Source organism: Lepisma saccharinum, chromosome 23 (genome assembly GCF_977018435.1).
Source record: "Lepisma saccharinum chromosome 23, izLepSacc3.1, whole genome shotgun sequence".
NCBI classification, from domain to species: domain Eukaryota; kingdom Metazoa; phylum Arthropoda; class Insecta; order Zygentoma; family Lepismatidae; genus Lepisma; species Lepisma saccharinum.
Genome location: NC_139251.1, coordinates 8,877,592 through 8,900,143, shown reverse-complemented (window position 1 = coordinate 8,900,143; position 22,552 = coordinate 8,877,592). Strand labels below are relative to the sequence as shown.

Here is a 22,552-nt window from a genome sequence, read left to right as displayed (position 1 = left end):
TCGTCACCATCCAAACGTTCCACAATTTTGCGGGCAATTCGCACACGACACTCCATTTGATCGTCCATTAAAATCTTCGGAACAATTTTTGCACAGATTTTGCGCTTTGGTAACAATTTCAAAAACTTGCATTTTCGCCAGTCCCACCTCCTCTCCAATCATCTGGAGACTTAAATGCCTGTCTTTGTCTAACAGAGCTTTCACATGGGCCACATTTTCCTCCGTTTTTGATGTGATTGTTGTTCGTCCTCCACATCTCCCGTCCTTCCTTGAACGCCGTGTGCCATGTGTAAACTTGCATGTTGGACATCACTTCCTCACCGTAAGCCTCCCGTAGCATGGTTAACGTCTCTGTAAAGTTTTTTTTCAATTTAACACAAAATTTCACAGCGTAGCGCTGTTCCAAAGTGCACTCCATTTTCACCAAATCCACCAACTGCAAATTCTCGACACGACGTTTTTTCCGTGTACACAACACGAGCGATTGCACCTCAACCACTGCTCGCAGGCAACTGAGCAAGGCCTTGTTTTGAAGGTTAAGATCCCCACTGCCACCTGGCACAGCTTACCTGAACCCTCAACTGATTCTCGCGCCGCCATGCGGACAGTTCGGATACTTTCAGAAGGGACCCTGTATAATCAAGTCAAAACAAGATGTGCCATACAAAAACATTGATGTGTAATGCTACACTTAGAAACATGATAATGCTAGATCACACACTATTGCTCGCACACACTAGACAATTCAGAGGTTCGGATGGGAACGTTTTGATCATGCCTTGAATAGTCTGGACCTTGCACCTAGTGACTGTCATGTCTTCTTACACGTCAAAAAGTGGCTTACATCTGAATCATTTGAAGAAACAACATGTTGAAAATGGCAGAGTTGGATTGGCTGAAATCCCAGGTGGCAAACTTCTATGCAGAGGGTATAAATAAAGTTTGTTCCATGGATCAAAAGTGCTTGGAACACAATGGTAACTATACTGCTGGACAATGAAAACCGGACACTTTAATATTTGACATCTGAATTGCAATAACAGCTCGCAGGTATATTACAGAATGTTCGGCAGATCATGTAGTACCATATGCACCATTCATAGGCTCGGACTTTGTTTATGCATTCGTACTTAATTCAGTTTCTGCAACATTTAGTTAGCCCTTGTACCAGAGCTTTTATCGACCCATTGCGTTATCACAAAAAATGCAAGTGTCCGGTTTTTTTTGTCCAGCAGTATATATTAAAAAATGTAGTGATTATATACTTGTTTGTAACCACTAATACAGTGTTGATGCATTCTTTTCTTGTTTGATATAATCAATTGGCCCTTTCTTTTGAAATGCACCTTGTATTAATCTGTTTTTCGTTATTTTTTTAACAACTTTTATTTATTATTTTTAAGCATCGGTATCTGTATTGGTTCAAAGTTGTATTGGCTTAGCCCTAAACAAAACCTTATGCAGTACTTTATTGTTGTAGGATTTATGGGACAGGACTGTGAAATCAACGTAAATGAATGCGTATCAAATCCTTGTCAGCATGGAGGAACCTGTTTGGATGGTGTTGATAGTTACATTTGTCACTGTGAGAGAACTGGGTATGTATTCTTTACTTTGTAACTGTTTTTCTTTAATCTTATATATAAGGGTAAATCAAATATTAATGGGAATTTATTTTTCATAATTTATTGAATCAAATGCAAAAATATATATACAAATACAAAACAAATGCAGTTCTTTTCTACATAGTTCCCTGCAACTGAAATGCACTTTCGCCACCGGATAGGGAGTTTGGCAATCCCATTTTCCCAGAAAGTCTACAGACGTGTGTGCAGCCAGTTGCACACGAACTCCTTCACTCCTGTATCATCCTCAAAATGCTTACCTCCCAGTGCTTCTTTCAGTAACCCAAACAAATGATAGTCACAGGGATATAAGTCTGAACTCTTTCCCTTCTTTCTCATAACAAGCCAGGAGCCTTTGGAAGATTTCCAGTCAAACATAAATGTGCTCCTCAGTGAGGAGGCGTGGAACCCATATCGAAGAGATTTTTTGGTAACCCAAGTTGTCATGAATGATTGTGTGAGCACTATCATAGCTTATGCCCACTGCAGAAGAAATTTCACTCACTGTTAAGTGACTGTCACCTTCAATAAGGTTCTGAAGACCCTGAATGTTTTCCTGAGGGACACTTGTCCTTGGCCGCCATTGATGTCTTTCATTTTCCACAGTTTCTTGTCCTCCCAAAATATGTGCCATTCATAAACACAGGTCTTTGAAGGGATGTACTTCCCAAACTGAGCTCGAAGTCTCATCAAAATTTCAGCTGGTTTTTCTCCTTCATTTGTAAGAAATTTGATAATGATGTGTTGTGCAACGGACGTGTGTACCTGTTGCTCACTCATCATGCTACTGACTGATTTGGAGAATTGGCAAGGATTCCAGGGAGGAAACAGACTCTACACACCCCCACCATCATCACCTCAAGGCTACAGGGTTATACCACACTTTCCCTGGCCGTGCAATAAACATTCCCATTTATATTTGATTTACCATCATATATCTTAGATATAATCAGTTAAGGAATATAAGCTACCTTGGTAAGTAAGTGGATAATGTTGTACAACATACAATCCTACAACTGGCTTTCCAAGTTTGAACCGTGGCCTAGGGTTGTGTAGTATTAATTAAATGTTGGTATACAGTCGATATCAAAACTATAATTTCAATTATACCTAAAATATCAATATTAACAGTATCAAAATATCAATATGGACAGTATCGATGTTGACAATAATATCTAAATCTTTCAGTCTGACATTTGAATTGTTTTATTTGGGGAAACAGAATCATGCTGTTCTTTGGATGTGCCCAAGTGAAAAATGGAGCCCCACAACACAGTGGAGTTGTTCACTCCATACAGTCTGACCAGGGAAGATGAGACTAGCCGGAAAGTTTGATTCCAAATACAAGAGGGGAAGCAGCTAGAAGCACTTGCAAAACTATACTGTGGTATTCCATAATTTGTAAACATCTGTCTTTGCATTTGCTGGTGACGTTAGTACTCCTGAAACTTAATTGTTGTTCCTACAGCAGACGATTTTTACGAAAACCACTTCCTGACTCTCATACTCTTGCTGCGGTCACCCCTGTTTTGCCACTCAACATGTCCAGTTGGCACATGCCCACTTCTATCCATTGTCTAGACTATGGCTGCTGGACAATAGTCTGTTTATAGTTAGGGATGTGAAGCTTTTGTTTTAAGGATAAAACCGAAAAGTTGAGGAAAGTAGAATATAGCGTTTAAAATGTATTTGGGTAGGTTATGGCAGCAAGTTTTTGGTGTTTTGAAATCACAAAATAATGCAAATTATGCCATTTTTTCAGAATAGTGAATTTTGCACTTTAATGCAAAATAAAAGCCATGAAATATGTAATATAAACTGGAGATAATACTTCTTTTAAAATAGTTACCTGAAGCAAAATGAGTTAGTTATTTTTAGTCTAGCTGCTGAAAGTTCCATTCAAAACAGATTGTCATGCTTCATTTATTGCACTCCCTGGCATGAACAAGGCCACTCAGTAACTTAGCCAAGCAAACCTGTCTTCACCCCCAACCCCATTCCCAACCTTCCCTCTTCCACACTTTACAACATTAACCTCCCCCGCACACACCACTTCACCAATCACAGTTTTCAACAAGCCTGGTTAGAGAACCAAATTTATATGGACCTACTATATCTTCAATCTGAACCTAGCAACTCTACAAGTTGAATTCACTTCTGTTTCCACCATTTTTTTGTGTCTGAAGTTGCAACTCGCACACATTGAAATTTTAATATTTTCCAGTGTCTGGTGTTTCCTTCTTATTTTACCGTATATACGTTTCCAATTTTCCTTCTTATTTTATATACACAGTGAATCAGAAGTAATACAGACACAAACTGAAATGGTTGAAAGTAGACGATAGTAGAAGCAAAAAAGTCTCGGGGTTGGTCGTAAACGAACTGCTTGCGACATAATTGTGAATGTATGCTTACGATCTGCCACATTTTTTCAATGAGATAGCCATTTCTGGAGACAGAGATACCAAAAGTAAATTATGATGAATGACACAATTAATTTATATTACAACTAGCAACTTAAACACATTAAGGTTTTCCAACTTAGATTAAGGAGATAACGAAGACAATAAAATTAATAACAAGAGTGACTGGCATACAGAATTGTGTTATGTAATAATGTGTATTGTTTCAAAGTTCAAAGACTATGCATTACTACTGTGAAACTTGTTACTCACTGGTCTCTAAAAATATTAAATATATGTACAGTTTTGTAATAAATCCAATATCCAAAATTAAGTTCAACAAAATTAGGAATTGTTATAGCAGTTTCTGCAACAATGCCATAGAATAAATATATAGATAATATTTGAAAATAACATTAGTATTCTGTTTTCTATCTTTGATTATTTAAAATTTTTAAAATTATAAATATTTGTTCTACAGGTACAGTGGTATGAATTGTGAAGCCAACATAAACGAGTGTGAAAGTAATCCATGCATGAATGGTGGGATTTGTTTTGACAATTACGGAGGCTACACGTGTCAATGCACCGGAGGGTATAGAGGACAGAATTGTGAAGTGGTAAATATGTTTCTTGCAAATATAAACTTTAAAATGTACTTCCAAAATTTGGTTATTATAAGAATATTCAAATTTCAATTTTAAATGTTATTACTTTTGTATCAGTTTTAATATTATAAAAGCATGCAATGAAGATCTGCTGGTGTACGCAAAATGACTCCATGACTCTACACAGAATTTAATACATTGTGGATAGAAAATTCATTGAAGTGACTGGATATCATGCATACATTAAAACAAAAACCAGTAGAGTTTGATGTGGATACATTTTTCTGAAGATGATGAATCTTCTCTGTGTAGACAAACTTCTCAATATAACATTATGTAATAAATAATAATAGTGAAAGATGTAATTTGAGGACTGGTATTTGAAAATGACTAAGTCTTTTGACTGACTGACTGACTGACTCCTACATTTTATACTGATATGCCTTTTCTTTTCAAAATAATTTTAATCTCCTTAAATCGTTTTATCACTTGACTCTTATCTCAAACCACAGTGCACCCAAATTCATGATGAAAGCTGACTTTTTATTTAACCCATTAAAGCAGTGGTCCTCAATCTTTTTCAATCTGGTATCCATCTTGAAGGATATTACACTTCATGGGACCAATAAGCATGGGTGCTAGCAGAATTACTTGTAGGGGTGTCCACCCAGTTTATAATTGTATTTTTGCTAACATCGAGTACATTAAGAAGCCCTCTTTTACACTTGCTTAAACATATTACACATATTTCATTCTAGAAAAGTAAATATGTAATTTAAAATACTAATTTTCTCTAGTCTAGCATCTAACTAAACATGCATGCTGAAATTGAACACATTTTTTTTTTACTCACTGAACTAATGTGAGGTTTGGGGCGGGGCTACCTTTCCTGTATGTTGTCTTGTATGTTGTAAGCTTAAGTAGTAATTCAGAGTGTACGTCAAGTCTATTTCTGTACTTGCTTTTCACTTGAATCAGAGATAAAAATCCCTTTTTAACACAAATATGAGGTGGAGAATGGCATGAGCAACTTTAATGCCTTACCCAAAGATTCAAGTTACTTACCTCTTATCCAAAACTTTGTTAAGTCTGAATCTAAAAATTTATGTCAGGGCTTGAAGATGAAGCACGAACACTTGATTCATCATCACTCCCAGAACAAACAGTTTCACTCACTTGTGCTTTTTTTTTTTCAATGTCCAAAATTTTAGCCACTTACCATGCTAGAAACTTCAGACAGAAATTAACTCAATATCAAATGAACTGGTCACTCGTGAGTTGTGTTGTGGAGTCTACAATGAAAAGTTCCTTTTGAATCCTAGAATTCCATTGGTTAAAAAAGAAAAGACTGTGACTGGTGTGTATACCTAGGTATAATAAAAGTGTGTTTTCGTGGCTTTGTGTGATTGTTGTTGCACTGACATCAAACATTATAGCTGTAGTGCACGTGAAGGAGGAAAGAGTGCCAATTTCCAGTGAACTCTTAAAACTGCCAAAATTAATTTGTTCATAGGCAGTTAGTTTCATAATCCAAGCAGTCTCGATAGCAATACGAAATGATGACAGTTGACACCTCTTGGCAACCACAAACACACCGGTCGGAAATATCAAGCAACACCTTAAGTCTACATGCATGTGACACACAGATAATTAAGATATCATTGCTGCAACCGAAACGAGGACCATGTCAGGGAGCATAGCCCCATTCCAGTTTGTAATCCAAAGTTGGTTGGGCAGGTCTGAAACTGGAGAAAAAAACACCTTATGAAGAGTACATGTTTAATAACACAAACGTATACTTGGATACATAAAAAACATTCCCTGATGCACAGATGACAAGGGATAAATATGCATGAACACAACAACGTCGTTGAGTCATGATGCTGCTTTCTCAAAAGCAAGTGTTGCCAACACCTATTTCCCACTTTAAACTGTAGGTCCAGTCCCGATTAGCCTTACTGTGCATAAAGTGGACTTAAAACAACAAATCAATCCAATCCAACACCTATTTATTTAACAATTATCATTCACAAAGATGTCTTGGCTGCCATATTGGATCCAAGGACATGGTGGGAGCCAACAGTGGGTGTGAATTACAACACCTTTTCTTCACTCATTACACTTACTTCACACAAATCTCTGTGAATTTCAGCAACATTATGACCTTTGGAGTTAAGAAATTTAATCATGAACCATACTTCTCAACAGGCAGGATTGTGTTTTCTTGCAGCCATTTTAACACACCATTTTAACACGATCTAACTCATAGGATAACCAACAGCTGACTAGCAAAAATATGACTCTTAGATCACCAATGGACCAGTTGATATTATTGCACAGGCATGATCGGATCACTGTTGCCAGTCACTTTTTACAAATAATCAGCCCTTTCTTTTGAAATGTGCCTCATATTTATACATTTGAGACTGCTTTATATGTAACTCAGTTCTGTATAATTCTGTTTTGTACGTAAATTGTAGGTCCCAGCAAAATATAACCTAAAATCATATCAATTAAACGTTATTTGAACGTAATGCATTTATACGTAATTCTGTGTTATACGTAATCATTTTCATGAAATACAGTTGATTTGTACGTAAACAAGCTACAACAATGTCACAGAAGTATACAATTCTTGTTGTTACAAAAACACAAGGTGAGTTTTAAATACTGGACAGGATAGGGTGGTCATGGAGGCAGTCGGTCTAGAGTTGCAAGAAAGACGATAGTGGCATGGTGGTGTCACAGAGAAGGCAACGAGAGGCAGCATGGAATCAGAGGAGAAAAATTTGCTGCAGTTGTTCAGAATATGAGATGCATTTTCTTTAATATGTAATTGCGATAAGAGAGTACACGTTTAAAAGATGCCATGTTCTGTAATGAAAACCGAAAAGCAACAGGAAAAGTTACATGCTTGACCAGAAAGTAAAATTTACATAGGATGGGAAGTGGACGTTAATCCACATAGAACTTAAACTGAAATAGCTACAGACTTAGGCATCGCTTATACCACACTTTGCACAATTACTAGAGGCACATATATTTGGTAAATAAAAAGGGAAATTTCGATACAAAAACCAAGTCAATTTCGGGTTCAAAAGCGGTAAATAAAGTAAAATTTTGCTGTTATGGTGGTGAAAAAGCGACATATAAAATTACATTATGGTTTTAAAAATGTGAATATAATCCCAAATTTTATTTGAAAGTCGCTCTTACAACACAAAATAAATATATCCCTTCTAATAGCACATTTGTCATTACCAATATTAAGTATATTCCTGAATAAAGGGGTCCATTTTTGCTTCTCAAATATTAACAGCAGAATTAGTCAATTTTCCATGAATTGCATAACTGTCAGGATAATTCTGACTTCAGAAAGTATCGTGTTGGTAAATAAACTCTAAATTTCGTTTTTTAAGAGTCTATTTCGCATTTTGCAGTTCATTTCACATTATTTTGTGACAAAACAGGGTAGGAAAATGCACCTTGCACCTTTCAGAAACATGAAAAATTAACATTAAAATGTGTTATTTCATATTTCGTGTTTTCATCAAAAATGAAATATGCATGCCTCTAACAATTACTCATTAGTAAAGGAAATGCTATTTTAGTCAAATTTTTAAAATTTGGTAGTAAATCAACAAAACGAAGCCATCAACAAGAGGGAAGATATGCAGACTTGGAAAAAGTGCTTCTTACCTGTAAATACATAAATGAAACTTTTAGATTCATTAATTTACCACTTTATGACCAAAATAACCTGTATTACATGTATCTTGTTCCTGAAAATAGATAAAATTGCAGTATTTTAAGTGATATGACATGGTATCTAAATCTGATTTGTAAGTAAATCTCACTTATACTTATTATTTTCTCTTCACCTTGACATACATATAACTCAGGCTCATCTGCAGATATATCAAATTGCTAAAATGAGTAATTTCACCGATAAACTGATACACTGATATACCTGTATCAGCCAATACCAATAGGGTGCTGAGGAGTATAAGGGGCGACCTTCTTCTAAGGCGTCCAAAAGTCAACCTCACTTCCACGCCGTGGACATTTTGCAGACGAACGAGGCTCTGGCAACTGGCACTATGGCCAGTATAATTCTGTGTCGCTGTCCTGTGTTTTGTCATTATATGTGCTGAGTGCTCCTTTACAGCCTCAGCTTTTAACCAAAGTCAGAAAATGTTAAGATTTTAGTTGTACGGCATTACAGTTATGCCACTTTATATGGTAAGGGGCTGGACATCGTATAGTGTGACGGGTGCAAGATAGCCTTAGTGCTAACACACCCAAAATTTTAAATTGAAAATTAAAAAAAAAATTCAATAGGGTGCTGATTAATCTGTCCTGTCCCTAATATAAATCCAAGTCTGAAGAAATGAACACTGTTGTAAGTTGAACAATTACCAAGAATTTAAAAATTATGAAACTTTTCATTACAGAGTTTAGACGAATGTGCATCTTCACCATGCCAGTATGGTGGCGTATGCATAGACAAAGGTGGCTATTATGAATGTCACTGCCGCCCAGGATATTCAGGGATCAACTGTGAAGTCAACATCAATGAATGTGAAGGAGTCACATGCCCACCAAATTCCATGTGTGTGGATGGAATCAACATGTATCATTGTGTATGCAAATCTGGATATCCAGGTATGTTAAACTGCTAAATACAATGAGGTAAAGTCCAGCCCCACTTAACCTGTAACTGACACACGAAAGAAAGTTACACTTAAGACACACCTGAGATCCTCGATCCACCTCTTTATTTTATTTTTTATGTACAGAGAAAGTAAAAAAAAATACAAAATATGTACATGCTACCTTGAAATGCATTCATTGGAAGTTCTAACAACAGTATGTTCATTATGATAAAAAAAAATATATATTCACATTGAAACAATTAGGTACCATTTTGACAAATATATTTACTGCATGACAAACTTAAACTCAAGAATTAGTTACGTCAATCTCTCCAACCTTCATATGTGAAATGCTCCAATGTGCCAGTAATTAAATAGTAATATCTGTTAGGGGATCATTCAAGATTGCAGGATGACCTTTTCCTTCACAATGCTCGAATGTAGTTTGTTGGATGTAAAAATCATGTTAACACAAAAAGTAACACTAACAACACACTTGGGTCCGGGAGACCCAATGTTAGTTGCTTTTGTCACATTTAGTACCCTCACAACGTTAACCACTCCACTGGCTTGGAGAGAACAATGAACCAGGAGGGTAGTCTGCCAGTCACGTCATTGCTGCCAACCACTTCGTCTGTAAGGCAAAACAAATTTCCATCAGGTCCTTAGGAGCCAACTGTGTCAGTTAATCTTGGAAGGGCCAAGCTATTTTACACCCGTGGAGAGCTAAGTGGGGTACAATTTGGACCCCCAACGAATTTTTATATATGTTTATGTTTTGTCTTCAGTCTGCATATAAAATATTTATAAAATCATTGTTATAGGCTTTTAATACACACAGGAGGTTTCACAAAACTCTAATACACAATGAGCTAATTTGTAAACATCATGAACGTAACTTCCTTATACTCAGTAATAATTCTCTCAGAAATCATATGAACAATACAATGTGAAGAGAATAAAGTTGAAACATCTTTGAACATGCTTATTACAGTTGTAAATATTTGAATTTTCATTATTTTTGCATAGAATAGTCTTTGCAAATCAATTTGTACTATGCAGAGCAGGTGGAATCTGTATTTCTATCCTTGCTTCTTGGACAAATAGAACCTTTACCCCCATTTTCTTCCTGTTAGCTCACTCAATTTTATCTGTTGTCTTATTACTCCAAGAGTTGCCACAGCTCTCATATCATGTGCATGTAGATTAGGAATTTCGAGAAAGTTTAAAAAAATGTTACATGAAGTGCTAAGTGAGGCAAATTTTATACCCCAGCGAAGAAATATTCTCTTAAAACAGAAATTGATATTTTGTTTCAGTTGAGACTTTATTGCTCTATTTCTCAATTATTTTAAGTCCACTATAAAAATTACCGACAAGCAAGAAACACTACGTTAAGAAATATTACAGAAAATTACAGTTGCAGGACAAAATGTACCCTGCTTGGCCCTCGATGTGTTAAGGGGATAAGATTACAATTTCATATAACATGCATATTTGCTTCAGTTCTGTTAAGTTCTCGTGAGTATTAGAAAAAAAGAGAAAAGTGATTTGCAGGTTACAGAATTCTCCTCACATTGCACTTGTAAGCAATCTTTAAGTCGATTAGTAAGCTAGATGAAGCTCATTGGAAAATAAAACTCTCACTTTTCAATTTTAAGTTTGCACTATCTAGAGTAATGAGTATTTCATGATTTCAAATGGATGAAAATTGTGTTAAGAATATGTTACTGCATATAAATAACACTTTCTTGCAGCAATTAAAATTTTTTGGTGTTATGGCATTTGCAAAAAAAAAAAAAAAAAAAAAAATATCAATGTCCCTATCTTTAAGTATTCAACATGCATGCACGAACAACAGAGGCGACACGAGAGACATGTCGCTTTATATTGAGCCAATCAACAACAAGGTTTCACATCATGTGAAAAATTGACTGTTATTAAGTTACATTTTTTTAATGTTCTGATTATGTTATATGTAACATTGGTATTCATTTTAAGGGTGGTTTGAATTTATCACTTTATTTTTTCCCCCAAAGTTCTTTACAGCTTTCACTTGAAAATTTTGATTTTCTCAAAATTTCATAAGGGGCTGTAGCCACATCAGCTCCCCCAATGCATGAATGGAAAGAATAATGGTTGAGGAAGAATTGGATGTTACAAAAATGCAGTTTCCTCATCAAGTATTCGTTACTGTGTTAGGTATCGTATTGTATGGAAGCAAAATGTTTGAATTCTAGCCAAAGTTGTTTTTTTAATTTAGTATTTCTTTTCTTTTAGGAATACCTCCAAACTGTACTGAACTCAATTTGTGCGAGGAAAACTCTTGCTTAAATGGTGGCACTTGCATCAACACAGGAGGATACTACAACTGTTCCTGCATGCCAGGATATACAGGTTAGTTGTCATTCATAATATATAGTATCTGTGTTTCAGGATATGGACTTTGCATTAATGCTAGGAATGGGGTAGGGCTAGTGTTGGGTGATATATTGCGATATTGAAAAAATATCATCCAGGTGATATCAACTAGACGATATATTGTCATGATATTTTGGTGATATATATCATGATATATATCATGTCGACGATATATCATCATGGTATTTGGTGATATACGAAGGAGAGTAAGTCATGGAAAGCCAGTAATAATTCGACATTCGAAGGATGTATTAAAAATTTGTTATATACAACTGAAAGAGTATCTATTATTTATATTTTGTTGGTAGGAATCATGAAATAAAACCCAAGCAACCCTGTAACATACACATTTATTAATGTACAAGTTACAAAAACCGGTCTGACCCTGTGACATACACATGTGGACATGTTACAAAAACTTGTCTGATTATGACAACCCTTCAAAAGGTCAGACAGGTTTTTGTAACTTGTACATTAATACATGTGTATGTCACAGGGTTGCTTGGGTTTTCTTTCATGATTCCTACCAACAAAATATCCATAATGGATACTCTTTCAGTTGTATATAACAAATTTGTAATACATCCTTCGATTGTTGAATTATTACTGGGTTGCCATGACTTACTCCCCAACCCTCATATATCATGGAAACAATATATTGCCTATGTCACGATATGGAAAAGGTATTGTATTGTCTGCAACGATATTTTCTGGATGATATATCATGATATCAAATTTCCAATATTATCCATCCCTGATTTCCATGTGTTTGTATCAGTAAGTATCAAGTCAAATTTAATCACCTATACTAGCCAATACTTTTGCAGATTGGGAATTTTGCTGGGTCTGCAAAAATGCTGTGTGATATTTTTCAGAAGTCCTGGGGCCTCCCTGATGATTTAATGGTAACTTCATCACCTTGTAATCAAGGGCTCCCAGGTTTGATACCCAGTGGAGGCATAGTGCTTTGGATCCCACTTTAATCTGTAAATCCAGTCCCAATTAGCCTTTATGTGTATAAAGTGGACTTAAAATAACAGACAGAAAAATTCCAATAAATAACTATCTGTAATTATGAACATTTTTAACAAAACTGCTCGACTGATATGGTATAATCACAACTAAAATCTATATTTTAAAGATTGTAAATATTGTGAGTTACTTTAAATTGTTTTAATTTCCAATTGTAAGAATTTGTATGGATATTAAAAGCAAGTAGTTACTTTACATATGAAACTGATTTATTGATGCTCTGTTAATCCTTAACCAGTTTTGTGGATAAATTGAGAATTGTAATATGTTAATATACAGTGCTTTTCACGCTCGAGTCATCCATGCCGTGCAGTAAGAGCACGTCTGTCGGCAAATTTTGCATAACTGGAACTGCTAGCTATGGAATGAAATAAACTCATACAATTACATTACAAGAGTGTTAGAAATGTTGTCCTCCTGAATTCACACATTTACACAAAATGTAATTTTTGCTAACACGTATCAGTTCCTCATCCGAAATTGTTTCAATATCTCTCCTGATATTTTCTTTAAATTCTTCTAATGTATGGCTTCAGGTTTAAAAGCTTGGTAGCTCACCATGCAGATGTAATGGAAATGTCTGTTTCTTATGCGAGGTGCCAGAGGAATTTTTGAGGAGTATGTTCCAATTGTGCTCCAACATCATGTAGTTTCTCCTTTTAGAATCCAACCTAGCTTACTCGGGTTTGAACTCGGATCATGTAAGAAATTAAGCACATGTCATTTCACTCTTCGCTTCTTGTCAAGAACAGACCTCGTTTCCCTATATATTTGTTCACAAGTTTTTGACCACTGTCTCAAAACACCTTCTAACTTCTCTAAAATAATTCGTAATGACATAAGAGTCGTACATAAAAATTTGTTATTTTTAAATTGTACGTGTAGTGTGGCATTATCAGACTGCAGAAAGCACCAGTAATATGTAAATTAAAACAAAACAATCTAAAACACTTGTTAACACCTTAAAACTTCACAAACATGTGCAAAGTGGATGCCAGCTATCTAATGAACTGACTCGACAAGTGCCAAGGTCAGCATTCAGCTGTTGTCCAAATGCTGGCAGATGTGCTCTGACTGCCCGGCATGCTAGCCACTGCTCACAGACAGACGACTCAACCGTGAAAAGCACTGTAGTATCTATTTCCTTTAATACAAGATAAATGGAGATTTACAGTAGCTGGTAATTCAAGTACACCTACCTTTATCCATGAAACTTACTTATAATGCTTCTATTAATTACTGTGACACTGGGGAACTTATTGCTTTACTAACAGATACATTAGTATTTTGTTTACATGGATTCAATATACTATTGCATTTTACAAATAATAATTTGAATTATGTACTTGGAGTCCACCAAAATCAACTTATGAACATACCTCTGTACCACAGGATAGTCATGAGGTGATATGGTAGAGTTGAGCCAATACCTAGATAGGAATATAAGATATGTTTAAGATAAAAGTTATGATGAAATGAGGAAAATACCACAGCTTCATAGTGCCACATGTTGAAAGTTAAAATTATGATGTTTCACATGCTGTTTGAAAAACTGGACCAAGCACCCTTGCAACTGTCAATTCTGGATGCAGAATAGATTAGATGAAGTTCAATATGAGAAATGTGCACCGTTCTGCAAAGATCTGAAATATACACACAGTGCAGGATATGCATAAGAAATGTGTTTCCTGCCTGTTCCATTTATATGGCAGAGTGGTATGCTACCCTCAATGCACTGGACTTTGCTGACGTCAATGCTCTGAAGAAAAGCCTGAATTGATTCTACCAGTGTGCTTCAAACACTGGAATTGTCGAATTCCCGGCATCCGGTATTGCAATGTATCTTTCGACGGCTCGTGTCCTTATTTGCCAATGCTGATGCCTGCAACTGCTGGGTCCCTAGTCATGTGTGCATAAAGAGGAATGAAGCAGCTTATGCTGCCACCAAGTCTGCTGATGCAGATGGCGATGTTCTCATCCACCTTCTGCCAGCAAGCGACCTGCAGAATGTTTTTCATTGTTACCTTCTTGACACTTGGCAGGAAGAGTGGGATGTGGTAACGGGGAACAAGCTTCACACTAGTAATCCCACCAAGGGGGCATGGTGTTCCTCGTCCCGTCCTTCTCATCGAGAAGAAATTATTCTTACTCGACTGCATATCAGACACAGCCATCTAACGCATGCTCACTTGCTGCAAGAGCTGTACCCTCCGATGTGTCGTGTTTGTAATGCCATTTTAAATATTTATTTATTTAGCAAAGATCCTTAACAGAACAACTCTTGGCATATTGCTGAATGTGCCGATTTTGCTTTCCTCAGGTAGACTTTTAATCTTTCCAGCTGTTTGTCATCTCTGTTGGGCAATGACAACATGTTATCACATGTTTTTTAGCTTTTTGAGAAGATCTGATCTCTTCCACTGTCCGTGAAGAATCTTTTGGTATTTTTTTTAAAGGTCGTTTTACAACCTTGCACTTTTTTATGTATAAAGAAGTTTTTTTTTACCGAATTTTTGCATTTTTATTTTACCAAAAATATGTGCCTCTCGATATGAAAATAAAGTACAATGTGATGAAAACATTGTCTCGGGCTCACCAGGTGAGTTGTGGAAAAGGTTCCAATCTCTCAAGAGCTAATGTCACTCTCATCTTCAGGGTAGAAGTGAAGATGAGAGTGGCATTAGCTCTCAAAAGCTTAGAATATTTTCACAACTCACCTGGTCGATAACCCAAGAAAATCTTTTCATTGCTAGGAAAGCTTCAAGACTTACTTAACATGCAACCTATTGATAATTTTTCCATGTAAAATTCAGAATTCATAAGAAGCTTGCATATACCAACTGTCTCGTAATAAGCATGAGCTTTTGCATTTTTTAAAACATAACCTACTTTGAATGATGCAATACCATTTAGTGTTCATGAACCAGATAACAATTTATAAAGCAGTAAACAGTATGTTTATAAAATAGAAAGGATTTTCTTTTTAATTTGTGCTGAACAAGTTTCAGCCTTTGGGTGTTTTGTCATGTAATCATACTCAATCAGTTCAAATATTTGAAATCTGTAATATGAATGTTGTTGTAAATCCTGTACTTTTGTTTACAGTGCTGTTGTTTAATCTGTGTTAATTTTTAATTTTAAATGTAGCTTTCTTTGATAATTTTTGACCTTGGACTGAAATAAGCATGAACAGCAATTGTCAGAGATAACTTATGCATTATTTTGACATGTAGGGATAGCAGAGATAACTTATGCATTATTTTGACATGTAGGGATAGAATAGATGTAATATACCATTTTGTTTGTTGTTATAATTATTCTCCAGAAAATCTTAAACTGAGTTGCTTCTGGTAGGTATATATTACAATGTGCAACTCAATTTTTTTCACTATATTTCAAGGAAATTCATGCACTAACATGAGGTAGTGCTGCGTGCTTGTTTGTTAATTGTACATATACTGTTTGTGTCTGTTTTCTATGTAAGGTGTGCTTTTGTGCGTGATGCTTTTGTTTTGTTTTGTTTTGTTTTGTGTTGTTTATTTGCTTTCTTGCTTAAGTGATATGGCTGGATCTTGAACCTGCATAATTTTCTTTTCCATCACTCTGGTCATTCAGAGAACTTGGGGTGAAACCAACTATGAGCTGGAAATTGTACACGATGCCAAGAGGGCACACATTGAGACAATAATGATAATAATAGTAATAATAATAAAGCTAACTCTCTGCTTTGCACTGTACAAGGAGGGCACATAGTTTTGTGCAGGTTGGGGTCAACACATTCTTGAGCTCTGCCATACTACAGACAGGGTGAGGCAAAATTCCAGCACCACACTTTTAATTTGAAAATGACTTGATGGAGGACAATGAAACTTCGGATATGGATAATGGGGGTGGTGGCCATCTTGAAAGCTTCCACTTTGGAATTACCTTCATATTTTCAAATGGGAAGGGGATCATGTGACACATCATTTAAGATGTGCGTTTTCTCAGTTATTTTTCCCCTAACTTATTTAATGAGAATATTTTGACAGTTGAGGTTCACATTCACACAGCACAGTTCATTGCTAGAGGTCCTGGGTTCGGATCCCAACCTGGGCATGTGCATTCTTTGTGAGTGTGCCTACAACAATTTCATATCATCACTCATCCTCATCTTCGCATTTAGCCAAAAGTGGCACAAAAGCAAAGTAAACTAAACCAAATCAATCCATCAAACAATTCCTTGAAATAACAAAATTTCTTACTAATATATTAATTTGGAAAGATTTAAATTCCAAAGTAGTAACGTATAAAAGTTAACTAGTGGCATGCATATTTAATTTTTGACAAAGACACAAAAAGTGAAATAACACATTGTAATGTTAATTTTTCATGTTTTTGAGAGGCATCAGGTGCATTTTGCTACCATGTTTTGTCACGAAATAATGCGAAATGAACTGCAAAATACATAATAAACTCTTAAACATGAAATTTGAGGTTGATTTACTGATGCAACACCTTCCGAGGTCTGAATTATCCTGTGAGTTATGCAAATCATGGAAAATTGATTAATTCTGCTGTAAATATTTGAGAAGCAAAAATGGACTCCTTTACACAGGAATAAACTTAATACTCTAATAACTATATAAACGTGCTATTGGAAATGAAATGTTAATTTTGTGTAATAAGTATACTTTTTAAATCAAATTAAGGTTTTCATTCACCATTTTAACACTGAAATGTCATTTTATATACTGCATTTGATCCTGAAACGTGCTCATTTTTTGTACCGAAATGTTGATCTTTTATTCACCATAAATATGTGGCTGTAAAGATAACTAATATAATCAGAAGACTTTAAGGTCATGTGGTTTGTCATCAATGAACAAAGATCCATCTTGGAAATCTGGGAACTGATTCAGCAAGCATGTAATTTCATAGTTAGTTTCATCTTTCATTGTTTTTCATTCTGATGTTCTGATTGTGAAATCTGTGACACAGCACATGTATTCAGTGTGCTAATTATAATAATTAAATGGTAAAAATTTAAACTAGAAGAGTTTTGAAAGAGACACCCTGTATGCATCATTCTGAAAAAGTACTTTCATCGAAGAAATGTAGTTCCAAGGCAGGTTGAAGGTCCAGCTAACCCCTTAATGCAGCATGTTGACCTTCTGCTTTGTGTTGATGCACTCGTGATCTTTCAAGGTGCACGTTGTGAGAAAAGCATAGACTGGTGCATTCCGTCACCTTGTAAAAATGGCGGGACATGCACTGGCAGTGCTGATAATTATTCCTGTGCATGTCCTGAGTTCTTCACTGGGCCAACTTGTGAAAGGCAAATTAAGTGTGATGATTCTCCCTGTCAGCATGCTACTTCCTGTCAAGATTATGTAAGTATTTGCAATGTTTTACAGTTGTGAATGGAGTTCCTATATGCTTGCATGTGTGTTGATATGTGCACAAGGTGCTAATATAAAGGTTTCAAATATTCTATGGTAGGGAATGGGTGGAAATTTTTTTTTATACGTAATATCTGCAGATGACTAACGTGAAGTTAATCAACAAAACTTGGATTTTGGTATCTACACATATATTTGGAGATTTTGCATTTCAGAGAGAGTATCAAATTATCCAAATTAAATGTGCATAAATCATAATAATATTTGGTTAGTAGAATTTGCAGCAAAATTTAGTATATGTATACGGTGCTTTTCGTGGTCTAGTTGGCTGTGGCATGGCTGCTAGCACAACGGGAAGTAAGAGCCCGTCTGCTGGCAAACTGGATGCAACATCTGTGTAACTGGAACAGCTAGCTATGTAATGAAATAAGCTCGTACAACTACATTGACAGTTACCATTAAAATGAGTACGTACCTTGTTACAAGAGGTGTTGGAAATGATGTCCTCCTTTCTTGCACTGACCCAACATTAATTTCCCATTTCTTTGATACTCTTTTACTTCCCTCCTAAAAAAAAGTTTTTTGTTGAGAAGCAAATATCAGTTTTGGCCCTAAATTTCAGCTATTTGCATTAGAGATGGTAGAAAAATGTACAGAACATAAAATATACTGAAAACAATGTTTTTACCCCAGCTTTCTACCATTTTTCTTAGCTGAGTTATCATTATCATCGCAACTGCCTGCAAAGGCCAAAAATGCTGGATAGCCTTAAACAAAAATGGTCGCCATTTTCAAAGGAAGACAAATTATAAATATATATTTTTTTTTCTTCAGTTCTAATACAAAATTTTTGCTAATGTTATTATACAGGATGATCATTTATACTAAGGGTTGGGAAAGAGATAATTGTTTGCAAATTGTTCATCTATCTCTATCTTCTTTTTGGCTTTATACAGTGGAACCCTGATTTTACATTTTCCTGCCTTATACATTCAATCTTAATGGACCCAAGAGAGCAAAATGTTACAAAATTTTCCTCTATTTTACATTTTCCTGCATTCTAAGGTTTTTCAGCTTGGTCCCCTGAAAAACATAAAATCGACGTTCCACTGTATTTATAAAATTTTCACTTTCACTTCTGAATAGCTTTATGTTTTTTCACTATTTGTTTTGTCATTGCTTTTGTGTGTTCTTATCTGGTGTTTGATTCACTTTCTATTCAGTGCACTGTGTTTGTTTTAGCCTGGGGGTTTCTACTGTAAGTGTGAGCCAGGTTGGATGGGAACAAATTGTGACCTGGATGTCTCTGAGTGCCAGTCAGACCCTTGCCGCAACGGGGGCAATTGCACCGATTTAATCAATGCCTTCTCTTGCCAGTGCCCATTGGGCTTTGAAGGTATAGTGTGCTATTTTGTTTTTATGTACAGTGTGTAACAAATATTCCATTCTTTCTTTCAGTTGTGTATCAAGAGTAATCATTGATCATTCATATTAACAAAATTGGAATGCTATACACTAACATAAGGAGTTTTTAAAAAATTGTGTTTTTTTTACAGTGTGTTTAACTTTAATGTAAAATGTTTCTCTGTATAAAGTGGTGTGTGTGCGTGCTTATATCTGTGACCACTGTCACCAGCTTCACTATGAAATAATAAGTTTGTGTTTTTAATCCTGTTTATCTACTTACTTCTCCATTGTTACCTGATCTTGAATATGTTTATAGTTTCTTGTAGTTGAGGGGTTCTGGATTTGTTCCTCAGGGGTGCATTAACGTTGGTTCAGATCCCACTTCAAATTATAGGTCTGAGAGTCTCCCTGATAGCATAGTGTTAATGTTGTCATCTTGTCATCAACGGGGGTCCTGGTTCCAGTGGTGGCCCAAGAGGACTAGGTGGGGATCATAACCTTCTACCTTTAGTTCAGTATTCCTTAAAAAAAAAAATGAATGTCAAAGGCAGGGAAAAATGCAAAATGAGGGACGACTACTACTAAAAATATATGTATATTTCCCTCCTTTTGAAAATCCTAGGCATGCGAGTGCCTGGTTTTATGCATAGTGGAGGCTCATAGTGTTTGGATTCCACTCTTAACTGTAGCTCCAGACCGGATTAGCATATCTGAACATAAATTGGACTTAAAAACAAAGTTTTGAAGAAGGAGTATTGAAATTTTATTGGTTGCTGCCTTGTTAATCACATAATATCCGATGAGGTTTTCAGCAACACTGCCACTTCAATGGATGAATGTATAGAGTGGTAAACTCATGATCCTATGACTGCAGGTTTTGGGTTTGAGTCCTAGTCCAAATGTTGCAAATAGCCAAAAATGTCTCAAAATTTTTTTAAAAAAAATATACAAAACAAGTAAGATGGATGAGATGCACCAATTTTTATACCCCTTTCTTCAATGGACACACCTGAATCAAAACTAAATTTCTATGTAGTACATCTCATGTGTTTGCCAAAACAGAAAGCAGTGTTCAGCTACACACTGGGGGATACTTGACACCACCTATTTCATCACCAATCACCTTAGCAAATGATACAAAACAAGCAACTAGACAAAGTAACATATATGGAATATGAAGAATAATCTCTTATTTCCTCTATTGTCTCCCTGATGGTGCAGAGGTAGTTCATCACCTTCTAATCAAGGGGTCCCAGGTTTGATACCTGGTGGAGGCACATAGTGGTTTTATCCCACTTTAAGCTGTAGGTTCAGTCAGAAATTAGCCTTACTGTGTATACAGTGGACTTAAAACACTAACTCAACAATCTCTTATTTCCCAGAAGATTGGCCACGCATTAACAGTATAAATGGTAAATGTGATCTATATGAACAATTATTACTTCTTGTTTTTTAAGTTATTTTGATTTTATTATGTTACTAACATCTACAGTGTACAAAAAAAGAAGAAAGAAACTGAATTACCTTTATGTTTATTCACATTGCCCTCATTTTATTAATCTTTAAAATTATTGATTTTTTCAGTTATGATATAAAAAATGAAGGCATTAATTCAAAACTGTACATTAGAAGAGCATTTTTTTTCCTTTCCATGTTTTTTTTTTTGTCTTCACAGTTTTGCACCTGATGAGCGTTTAAAAATAGGCGATGAACCATGTACAATGATTTTGGCTTCGTTATTAAAGCATTTGGTTTTATTAACCACAAAACAATATTTTACACAATCCGTGCATTTGCCTTCATTCACATTACCGACATCTTACCAATCAACAAAACAGAATATACCCTGACAACGTGCAAGTTGTCTTGTTCTTCTTGAGAGTGTAATATAAACCTATCATTCCTCCACAGAGTACAAAAAATATTATAATTGCACTTTAAAATTCAATGCAAAAGATTCTCCTTGTCACTACATCGTATAGGAACCTTCAACATTTAAAATGCAGGTGTGTAAAATAAACTTACATTACATTGTTGAATAATACGTAAACTGCATTAAATTTTGGAAAATTTGCAAACTGCGTTACATTGTTGAATATTACGCAAATTGCATTACATTGTTGAATATTACGCAAACTGCATTACATTGTTGAATATTACACAAACCACGTTACATTGTTGAATATTACGCAAACCGTGTTAAGTGATAAATAATGAGCAAATCGCGTAGAAGTGATTAATAAAGAGCAAACTGCGATAAAAGTTAAGAATATATGAACTGTAGTTTCTACAGCAAGTTCCTTTTTTAGTCCACCAAAATAATCAAGCTTCTGTAGTTTATAAATATTATACTCTGGTGTAATGATCACCATTCTGATGAGTATCACTTCGATTTCAGTACATGTATAATTGTGACATTATTCTGGATTGGCAGTAAGCTGTTAATGCCATTCTTCTTTATCAATTGAAAGCAAACAATATTTTACCTAATAACGATGTAATAATAGTTTGATGAAGCAGTTTATGTACTTCCATTTTTTCCGTTAGTTAATGCACTCTAATCACAGAACACAACAAATAGTAAAAAATCACAAATAATATCCAACCTAATAAGTTTTTCCCTCTGCTCATTTCAGAGTAGCTTTGCCAATACTTGTAACTAATTGAACAAATAGATAATGTTGTGTTGTTAGTAAGGACTAAGTTGATGATTCATTGAGCAAGATTTCTTCACAACATTGACATCTCACCGAATATTTTGATTAATAACCTTCTTCGAAATTTCCGGGACAAATTCTCAGGTACATAACCCACGATGAACTTTGTGACAAATCCTGTCTTCCAACCCATTTTTCGGTCGATTCTTCCTGTAGCAATGAAGCAATGTTCTAATTGACAAACCTTGTTGTATATCCAAATAAATTGTGTCCAATCCTGACAGTTCTGTCCGCTGAACCATGATTCCAAAACAATAAATTCATTTCACGTGCTAAGGTTAGTGTAATCCAAATTTCCATAGCT

General features: G+C 35.4%; 1 protein-coding gene across 2 annotated transcripts in view; it reads left to right on the top strand.

Moving 5' to 3' along the window:
• The first annotated feature begins 1,484 nt into the window (after positions 1-1,484).
• Positions 1,485-22,552, top strand: part of crb (cell polarity complex component crumbs) — a 99,005-nt gene continuing 77,937 nt past the window's right edge. Inside the window, exons 1-6 of one of the 2 annotated variants that reach the window (XM_083109905.1) lie at positions 1,485-1,598; positions 4,509-4,647; positions 9,090-9,300; positions 11,571-11,687; positions 17,931-18,115; positions 19,367-19,520. In XM_083109905.1, the coding sequence (XP_082966031.1) occupies positions 1,486-1,598; positions 4,509-4,647; positions 9,090-9,300; positions 11,571-11,687; positions 17,931-18,115; positions 19,367-19,520 (919 nt within the window). In that variant the 5' untranslated portion in view covers position 1,485. The remainder of the gene's footprint in view (positions 1,599-4,508; positions 4,648-9,089; positions 9,301-11,570; positions 11,688-17,930; positions 18,116-19,366; positions 19,521-22,552) is intronic. The other variant, XM_083109906.1, reaches the window with a different exon arrangement.